The sequence below is a fragment of the Hylobates moloch genome, unplaced genomic scaffold (assembly GCF_009828535.3).
Source record: "Hylobates moloch isolate HMO894 unplaced genomic scaffold, HMol_V3 SCAFFOLD_11, whole genome shotgun sequence".
NCBI lineage: Eukaryota > Metazoa > Chordata > Mammalia > Primates > Hylobatidae > Hylobates > Hylobates moloch.
Genome location: NW_026652286.1, coordinates 28477632 through 28488161, shown reverse-complemented (window position 1 = coordinate 28488161; position 10530 = coordinate 28477632). Strand labels below are relative to the sequence as shown.

Here is a 10530-nt window from a genome sequence, read left to right as displayed (position 1 = left end):
TCATGTGTACATACTATCTTTCTCAGCTATAAGCACCTTGAAGGCAGGGGCCATTTCTTAAATCAGAGACCATTCACCTGTTCTCTAAGAAGGATAAAAACAAAGGCAAAGATACTTTGGAGGCAACAGTTCATACTGGTTCTCTAGTGGTGAAGAGGGGTTTCTAGGTCAAGGTGAAAATCTGCCCTCTCCTAGCTGTACTTGGTTGTGCAAACAAAACGTGTATTTGAAAGGGCTGACTTTATTAATGCTTAGATTACCCTGAATCAATGTGCTTGATTCCTACTAGAGCTGCTAGGCATGTCTCTAGAAGTAAATGGGCAATGGATAATGAGGTCCAGTAGACATGAGCTGAGTACTTGCATACGCTAGCAGTGTGACCATGGACTTGTTGCTTTAATCCCTGTGAGCCTCAGTTGTAGCTCATAGATATGATACATTTAAAATGTGTAACCCCGTCTACATATAGTAAACATGAAGTAAATAGATACTATGATGCTCCTTTAAGACCCTCACCAGGGAAAGCACTTGTCAATTCTCAAGGTGCAATTCTTCCCATAACAAACGGGTCAAAGAGATGCATACTTAACACACTGGAACTCGTCCCTTCTCTTGGAGCTCCTGGGGGTTTGGTACAGTAGTTCTCCAGGTGTGGAGGACATTAGAATCCTTACTGCTGTTTTCCCATCCCTGGAGCTGGGCCATCCAAGAAGTATGTTAAGAGAGCTGGTACAGACCCACCTCTGCGTAGAGCAGGAAGCGTGGGACAGATGCTGGTCACACCAGGGCCCCTAGGCGCCTACCTTTCATTTCTAATCTCCTGGAGTGTGGTAGGAAGCACATGGGACTTAGCTAGGTGTTCTTGGCCAAGCAACAGCCTCTCCAAAGCCAATTTTACTTCTGCAAAAGTGGAGCAATCTCAAGGGTCAAAATGGGGGATGGAATGTAGAAACATTCTATAAACTTTGCATATCTAGCGGAACCCAGCATGGATACTCTTTACTAAGAATTTGCCTCTGTGATTAGGTAAATTTTAATTTTCTCCCAACAGTGCCCTAACTGGCCAAATGAAAATGCAAACTATATTTTAGAAAAGTTTTAATTTGAACAACTTATGATTAAAAATACATTTTATAAATAATTTTTCCATAGACTTGATTGAGGATTGTTGCAAACTTTACAAAAAGATACACTGCAACAACAGATGAAAGAAATTACAAAAAATATAGCTACACCCCTATTTAAAAACACAACATTATACATCACACAGCGTTTTCTTTGTGCAAAATGTTTAAGGGAATGCTGTGTTAGGCATGACAAACATATTTACTAAGAGGGAAGTAAACTTTAATACAGTTACTTTGCATAATAGTATAGGCACAGCTAAAATAATGGATTTTTCCCCCTAGAAGTTAATATATCTTAGAGTTCAACATTTTACTTTTATTTTGTAGGACTGAAAGCTAAACTTAGCTTTATACAAATATATGTGTGTGTGTATATATATATATATATATATATGTATGAAAACAAGTATCTGATTTCACATTGAGCAAATCCCCAACGTATTTACAGTATTTTCAGAGAATGTGTTCTCCAAATCAGTCTGTGTACATTTTCTCTATTAAACAACTCTTTAGAAAATTAAACTAAGTCAACATCTGTTGATTAATGGACATCCTCTGTTGAGACTTCCAGTTTTCGCTGTGGGACAAAGAGAGTTCCAAAGGAGGTTTTATTAACACCCTCAAAATCCATGCAGGATGAGCTGGTTGGCTTGGTAGGTCCACCTGGGGTACGGAAGAAACTTTCGGCCACTAATTGTGACCCTTTGGGTGTCACAGGAACAGGCTGATTGGAAAGAGAAGAATGGACAAAAGAAGTCAACAGATACATAGTCTTACCAGACTTGGAAGATTGGGCTGGTTGAATGTATTGCACATTGGGAAACTGGCGTATCTTGAAATTGGCGAGGGAAGCTTTGGTGAGTTTTACATTCTCAATTATTTTTGTTAGAGGAGAGACAAAAATCTCATGATAACCCAGTAATATGGATGCCTTGGACACTCTTCCTGGGTTCTGGAAGAAACGTAGGCCTTCAATCTCCTGACTCTCCCATCCTTTCCCTCTCCAAAGAGGAAAAGCAAAAGCAAATCTCTTATGACACAGATACTTGGGGCTTAATAATTCCAGGAAAAGTTAAATTAAGTAGAAAGCCTCTCACCTGTTGTGCCCCTGTCACAGCAACTGATTGTCCATTTGGCTGGCTCTGGCCTGGGATTGGTGAGTCATAGTTGGTGGCCCTTCCTTGCTGAGTGCCTGCATTTTCTGGTACGACATTAACAGACTCTATTCTTGGAGACACAGGAACGATTCCAGGCCCAGGGCTGGCAGACATCTGCACACTGGGTGAGATGAGTCCCAAGTGCTGCAGGGTGAAGTTTACAATGGCTGAGCTTGGGTTCTGGATGGGAACAGGGTGGCTTGAAGTGAGAGCCGGGCCGTTCCCGACAGGTACGGCTGCCACGGAAGTTGGTGAGACCATTAGCTTCAAAGGTGTTACATGAAAAGAGGGAAAATTAACAGCAGTGAGTTCAGATGATGTCACTGGAATAACACCTGGAAAGAAAAGGGGGAAGATATCTTAAAAGCACAGGCATTTATCCAAGAAGTTGACAAGGCTTAAGTGAACTTGAGACCGGCCCACATCTGGTTAGCGTTTTATGTGCACTCACCTGCAATTGGGGAGCTGTAAATCCTGTGGTTTGGGGAAAGAGCACCTGAGTTTTCTTTACTAGACAAAATGGACTCTGCCCCCAGGGATGAGCACTGGGTGAGAGGGATTAGGTATCCTGATGGGAACAAGGTCTAGAAAACAAGGAGGAAGGGTTTATTTTACACACAAATGCAGGAAGAAAAATGGCCACGTGCTTCTTTCAGGACTAAATATCCCTTGGTGGTTGCCTCATTGGACCAAAGCCTCCAGCGGTGTGGGCTGCAGGCAGGCTGGCCACCTGGCTCCTGGAGGAGAATACCCTCCCACCCTTTCCAATGCTTGCCCCAAATAATACAGAACATGTTTCTTAAATGCCACCTGTGGTCTTAGGATACCTTTGGATGCTGGCACTGACCCTGCTTAGGGGTAAGGATTCATCCAGCACACCACTCTTACACTGATAACCTAACTCTTGCTACTGGACTCCTTGGTATGATGTAGTAGTAATTGATGGTTCTTGAATTATATAGAACGGCATTTCCCAAAGGGCATTCTGAGGGACCTGAGGTCCATGGGTTGCAAACAGGCATTACCTGATTCTTGGTCAAATCTAATTGGAAAATACTGAATTAAACAAAGTCAAATGGTGTCTTTATTAGAGAATTTCCAAGAGACTTTAATGGTGGCATGCCTTAAAAATCTCCAAGTGGGGTGCACAGCAGGTAGCATTTCCCAAACTATTTGGCAACTATATTTTCAGTAGGCAATTAAGGAGGACTAGTATTCTAAGGAAACACTTTAACTGACATTGATTTAGAGAAAGGGGGCTAAACTATTGGCCATGGGCCAATTCCCACTCCCTGCCTGTTTTTATAAATAAAGTTTTATTGGAAAACAATCATACTCATTCATTTATGTACTGCCTATAGCAACTTTCCTGCTACAATGGCAGAGTTGAATAGGTGCAACAGAGCCCATATGGCCTTAAAACCCAAAAAATGTCTACTATCTGGCCCTTTAAAGAATGTTTGCTGGCCCCTGATTTAAAACAGAAATTATATAAGTAAAGAGTTCTTTCTAGTACTGCTTGCTCTAATGAAACAAGCAGTCTTAAAATGTGCAAAGTACACCAGAGTTAAAAAAAATTACAAATAAGAGAACTGATTAATTCATATTAGAGACGCACATGCCATTGAGCAAAAGCTTTAGGCAATAAAGTTATATCGCAACTAGAAAAGGCCCAAGGGTAGGGTTGCATGTACCTCCCAACATGCCTGTTAGGTCACTGTACTTTTCCAAACAGAAAAGGTTTACATGGGTGGCTGAACTGCATGAAAAGTCTGCTTTAGCCTTACCATGAGTGGGGCTGGCAAAAGCTAAAAACTGCTCTTATAAACTAGGGACCTCCTTTTATCTTCCTTCAGACCTTTCTTCTCTCCATTGTCAAAACAAGTTTAATCTAGTTGTTAATAGGTCTTTTCCTTGGGAACCAGGAAATTCAGAATCCACAAAGCTAAAAGTATACTACAAGCTTTTAATTTTGTTTCTTAGGTACTTGGTCCCACTCAAAATCTCTACTAGTAGGTGCCTTGAAAACTGCAGGAAGAGAGAATTTTTAAGGGGCAAATTTAGGTGCTTTATGAAGACCTGCTCTCTATTAGCTTTAGTTATATTCTCTCATGGTACAAATTATTCTGATTGCTGGTTTAACCCTTTCAAGTCTTCAGTAAAACCCATAGTAATAGAATAATAATTTTTAAATTTCCAACAAACTATATTCATTATAAAATCTTTTAACCGATAATGCCAATTCCCCTTTTTATAAAATAATTAGAACTATTAAATTGCAGAATGAATCTGACATATTTGAACTTGAACTCTTCTAGCCTACAGTAGCCCTCCCACCCCTTCCTCCTATCATGTCATCTTCATTCCTATCATTCGCTACCTGATATGTTTGTGTTTATTTGCATACTTATCTTCTTTCCACCCCTAGAAGTATATAAATTCTCAGTAAAAATTTGTTGAATGAATTAACACATGAATCTCTCATCGTTTTTGTTTTGCTCAGGCCATACTAAAAAGAAATGGTTAAAGTGGGCTGGGCATGATGGCAAATGCCTGTGATCTCAGCACTTTGGGAGGCCAAGGCGGGCAGACTGCTTGAGCTTAGGAGTTTGAGACCAGCCTGAGCAACATGGCAAAACCCTGTCTCCACAAAAAAATAAAAAATTAGCCAGGCATGGCAGCACACCTGTAGTCTAAGCTACTTGGGAGACTGAGGTGGGAGGATCATTTAAGCCTTGGAGGTCAAGTCTGCAGTGAGCTAAAATCATGCACTCCATTCTGGGTGCCAGAGTAAGACCCTGTCTCAAAAGAAAAAAGAAATGGTTAAAGTTTCAGAGATATAAAAAAGAAGCAGGAGTATATGGAAAATCTATCCACTGAAAACTCTAATCCTGAATAACTATGTAAGCAACAGGAGACCATTATTAAATCATACCCATTGGCCAAAAGAAGTTATGGACCTCCCAGAATATTGAAACCTTGTGATTTCCCACTTAGCATATACATTAAATACAAAAGGATACTATGTAAGATGATAGATGTTTTGAATGGTTACCATGAGGCCATCCTCATGGGAAGATTTGACAAACTCTAAGCTTCCTCTTTAATAACAACAGTAACAGATAATACCTTTCAGCTTATAACATGTTTTTAAAGGATCAAACCCTTTTATGTGTATCATCATGGAATTAATTCACTTAACCCCACAAAAGCTATAATATGCCCACAGGCAAGTACCCAAAAGCAATTGTCACCAAAGGCAGGTGCTGGGTTAGATTTGATCCAGAGCACAGTGCTTTATATCCAGTAGGTGATGAGGAAAAACTGATGGAATAACATCTTTACCGATGCGGAAAAATAAGACACAGAGAAGTAAAATAGCTTGTATCAAGAGCAGGGGCAAAATGAGAGATTAACTTTTACTTGCACATTTAGTGGTATTTATTGGATGATACAGTAATGTCTCTCATATATAATTGTCCTAAGGGAGAAAAATGAGATACTGTATGTAAAAGTGACTAATATCTATTATGTCTGCTATATGTGAGTAGGCATCCAATAAATATTAATTCCTTCCTGAACTAATCTCCACTTAGGAAAAAAATTTATCTAGCATGTCAAAATCTCTAGAAACCAATACATGAACTAGATCTACAATTTGCCAAGATCAGTTTGATTTTTCTATTTACATAAAATAGAAATTTTGATTTAAATTTTAGGTAGAAAGTAAAAACGGGGAGCAATTTATCTTGTAGGCAACAGATGCCTGTTACATGACATCAAACAAACATTGGGTAATGACTTAGAAAGCAGGAGTTACAGGAACCCTATGCATCCACACGTTCATTTGGGGTTACGTCTGCTTGTAAATTATTGAAGACTTTCATGACAGGTGTTTGCATTCCAGTGTGTGACGGAGAAATGGACTTAAGGACAACCACCCGTGGTACTTTAAAAAGAGAGCAAATAATCCCTTCCTCCAAAGGTTAAAAATGTCCCTGCCGTCATCCCAGCCAGGGGATTAGCTGTTGAGGGCCTCATTTGGATTATGGGATGCTAAGGAACAGTTCCTTGTCTTCTGAGAGAACGCTCTCCGGTAAATTTCACAAGCCACCAATCTTCCTGTAATAGACTAGGGAATTCCTAAAGCTTTGTGCAGTTCAAGGCTGTACTTACTGTGGAGACATTTTCAAGTCCTTTTAGGTCCTCTTTAAATTTCTTTTTGGAACCACTGTCCTCGAGCACGCTTGCCCTCTTTGAGCCTCTTTCTCCAGCTGGCTCCCTGGTTCGGCTCTTTGCCCCTTGCCTCTCTGGTGCTGGCAGCAAGCTTCCAGGCCTGGTAGAGGCACTGGCCTTTGAGGTATCATTGGCTGCCTTCTCAGTGGTGGCATCTGTGGAGTCTTTTGATCCAGTAGCTTTAGAAGAGTGGGTGGTGCACACCGTTGGGCTCAGGCCTTGGGGTGGCGTCACACTTTGGTGGGCTTGAGCGGGCTGCAGGTAGATGGCATAGGATGGGCCTGAAGGGGCCTGAGGTAGGATCAGGGGCACTGCTGATGACAATGGGCTGGGGATCAGGGGAACCACTCCCAGGGGCTGGATGAGGGATGGTGCTGTCAGCTCCATCTCAGCATTCGCTGGGGGGTCCAGAGGGGCTACTGGTTTGCAGGGTCCAGATCTTGCCAGCTGCACTTTCACTTTCTGTCTGGATTCACTAAAAGACAAGATTTAATACACGACATGATGGATATACATTTTTTCTGAACTGTTCTACCGCTTTAAGCCTCATATTGAAGCCATGCTTTTATGGAACATGCAGATAATTTCTATAATGAGTGAGTATGAGATACAGAAAAGATTAGCTCTCCAGTTCAAGGCTAGTGCTTCTTCTCACATAAAATAAGTAATCCTAATAATGTAATGTAAAAGTAATTCATCCTGTTATTAAAGAGCATTGCCAACCTACCTTGATTGCTCTTCTAACTGCATTTTACAAATAGCTGCGAGCTGAGCCATTTTACTTGGGAAGGGTGCAGAATTCTGAGAACTCTCAGCTGCTAAAATAGAAAGGAAGAGAGCATCGGTCAAAGCTAAAGAACAAATGTTCACACAGATGAAACCTCACTGAAGTCAGAGGAACAGAGAGTGCACCTCTGCTCAGTTGCATAGCGATTAAACAATAAACCCCACAAATGACTTTTTAAGTTTATACGTTAGGCTTCAAGAGGGTTTGGGTATATAGATACTGAAATAATTCTCTGACAACTATTGCAAGGATCAAGTAAGCTGAAAAAATGAGATAAAAGGGAATTCTTCCTAGTAGATCCCTGACATTCCTGAAAACATACCTTTGTTGGTCTTGATGGGGCTACTGGGCGCAGAATTTATCTTTCTCCGATCACTTTCTATACTCTTTACCAATTTGATAAGAGATGGGTGTCGAGTAAAGTTTGGTTTCCCACGTGTGGAAAAGAGGTTTTTGGCACAGTTCTCTTTTGAAGACCGTCTCACCTCCAAATCAGAGGGAGTAAAAGGAATGACTGGGCTGGAGCCTGAAACAGAAAATGTCTGTGTATTAAAACCTGGATGGCTCAGTTTGCTTTTGGGATATGAAATAAAACAATTTTAGGAATAAAAGTGGCAAGCTACAGAGCACCGACCATGTGCCTATCACTGTTCTAAGGGCTTTACAGAGAAAGCCTTGTTTATCTTATTAAATGAATTCTGAGACACAATATTTCCTACATTAGCATTTCTGAAACTGCACTATATCTGATAACCAGTGGTGTGCTAGAGTGTAGTTATTAGTGATTTTTCTTTCTTAGTGATATAGAAAGAATTGTGCAGCTTACAATCGGTGGAGTCTTAGATCTGATGAAATATGGGTGATCCTCACAGCTCCATGAAGTAACTGTTCCTCAAGACATGCAGCCCTGTGTCGGAGATGAGAGCTCTGACCCACACAGACATTAACCTACTGGTTCAAGGTCTCTCAACTGGGAGCATGTGGGCCTGGGATATGAACCTGGTCAATATGGCCCCAGAACTTTCACTCCAAATTCCTGCACCAAAGGACCTCTCTCTGAGATTATACCAAAATCACAGTAACTCCACTGAGGTGCTATTGTTCTTCCCGTTTCACCAATGAGAAAACTAATCCTCAAAGAAGTAGCTTGTCTCAGGCTGCAAAGCCAGAGTGGCAGGGCTGGGAATGGAACTTAAGTTTCCCTCTGTCTCCATGGCCCATGTTCTTGTCATTTTCAATGATTCTGGGTGGGGATCTTTGGTAGAATGCAAAATGTCAGCATCGCAGAGTTAAGATGAAGACTAGAAATATCTACTTTGAAACCAGAGTGAACTCATTTCATATTCTCAATGGGCACAGGTTCTGTTGTGGTCACTGTGCCACAGAGCAGCAACAGTGTTTTATGCTTTGTGGTGCTTTCAACTTTCCGAATCCTTCCACATACAGATTCTACTTCTTGAACACAGGGTGGGAGGTTGTTATGGATCTTGGTTTGCTGATGGAGCCAGTAGCCAAACATTCTATGTTGCCATTCATCTTGAATCATCTTTTCAATCATATATATCTTTTCCATGTGGGGTTGTGAGTAGGAAGGGGAAGGGAAAATATCTCCCAATGTGCATTAATTCAAAATAATAAAGCAGGATAAAGAAAATGTGGTACATATACACCATGGAATACTATGCAGCCATAAAAAGAAATGAGATCATATCCTCTGCGGGACATGGACGGAGCTGGAAGCCATCATCCTCAGCAAACTAACATAGGAACAGAAAACTGAACACCACATGTTCTCACTCATAATGGGAGTTGAACAATGAGAACACATGGACACAGGGAGGGGAATAACACACACTGGAAATTAAAAATTAAAAAAACACACACACATAAATAATAAAGCAAAGGGTGAAAGAAAAAAATACATACCACTGGTATTTGGACTGATTTCTGGGCCGGTCCATTTAAAAGCTGGTTTTCGGCCTCTTTCCTCTGTAACATGAACTTTCTTGATAAGATCCAGGCTACTCAGAACATTAGCTATATCATACAACCTCCTAATTTTTGCTGGGAAAAAAAGTATATATACCACTTAATGGAATAATGAAAAGATCAAAGAATTTTCCTTCAGAAGGACTTCATGTATATTCTAAGAGCTGTCTTAACCATCAATGTCAGACAGACAAACATCTGCCTCCTATTAAGTTCTTCTGGTGATACAGCTTTAATTAAGATAAAAAAGTTTTAAATATTTAAAAGACTCAATTACTGCTAGTACTCAGTGTTAAAATGACAATAGCATATGTTGACAAAGGAAAAACGACTTGATGAGATCACCCTATCTGAAACTATGTTACAGACTGTTTCAAAAATAAAAAGTCACCATTCCTGGGTATCTTCTAATGAGGATTCAGAAGAATTTTATGAACAGAGAAATAAAAGTATCTGTGATAAATGTCTTGCTTTTCTGCTTATAATAGCTTATAACAAAATTTATTTACTATCGCAGCATAGAAAATTCTGTACCCCATCAACATGTGTAATTTTTTAATATTGTCTTTATGTAACATGCAAAACATAGATCTGTGAACTTGACAAACCTCACATATCTTAAAGAGTTTTGTTACAAAAAGTCTGTTTTTTACTGCCATCTTGATAGTACAAATTACAAATCGAGTCTCCTTCCTAGCCATACCAGAAGGTTCTGAATTCCCTGGGGATTCAGTAACTTACACCTCTGCAGTTCCTGGAATAGTTTTCAAGGCTATGACTAACCAGTGAAACAAAGATGAAAACTATCCGGTGACTCACAAAAGGCAAGTAACCCCTCAGTAGTATCAGGACGTGTTTTCTGAAATTGCGGATCTCCCGATCTCCCGAGCCAAGTGCCCCTCCCTATCCTCCGAGTACTTCTTTCCACACCCTTCCTGCAAAGTCTGGTGTAATGGTGAGGGCATAGCTCTTTTGTTAGGAATCCAATCTACAGTCCCTTCCCAATTTTGAGCAGGTAATCTAGCTAAAACCATTCTTTCGAAATGGCAGACTACCTGTGCTGCAGGTCACTTCTGCGGACAATTTTGTGAGTCATTTATAAACCCTCTATATCAGCATCAGTGGAAGGAGACCGGGGTGCAGACCCACTTTACAATTTACTCTCATTTAGAGCTTACACAGAACAGATTCTTCTAGTGTTTACTTTTCTTTTTTTTTTTTTTGAGACGGAGTC

At 40.5% G+C, this 10530-nt stretch overlaps 1 protein-coding gene across 6 annotated transcripts in view; it reads right to left on the bottom strand.

Annotated features, from left to right (window-relative positions):
- Window positions 1-1081: 1081 nt before the first annotated feature.
- Window positions 1082-10530, bottom strand: part of E2F8 (E2F transcription factor 8) — a 17535-nt gene continuing 8086 nt past the window's right edge. For 3 of the 6 annotated variants that reach the window (XM_032166422.2, XM_032166421.2, XM_058424472.1), the window contains 7 exons: window positions 9234-9371; window positions 7630-7833; window positions 7248-7338; window positions 6461-6995; window positions 2736-2868; window positions 2225-2619; window positions 1153-1851 (listed from right to left, as the gene is read on the bottom strand). In XM_032166422.2, coding sequence (XP_032022313.1) covers window positions 1669-1851; window positions 2225-2619; window positions 2736-2868; window positions 6461-6995; window positions 7248-7338; window positions 7630-7833; window positions 9234-9371 — 1679 coding nt within the window. In that variant the 3' untranslated portion in view covers window positions 1153-1668. Of the gene's footprint in view, window positions 1852-2224; window positions 2620-2735; window positions 2869-6460; window positions 6996-7247; window positions 7339-7629; window positions 7834-9233; window positions 9372-10530 lie in introns of all 6 variants that reach the window. The other 3 variants (XM_032166424.1, XM_032166423.2, XM_032166425.2) reach the window with 2 other exon arrangements.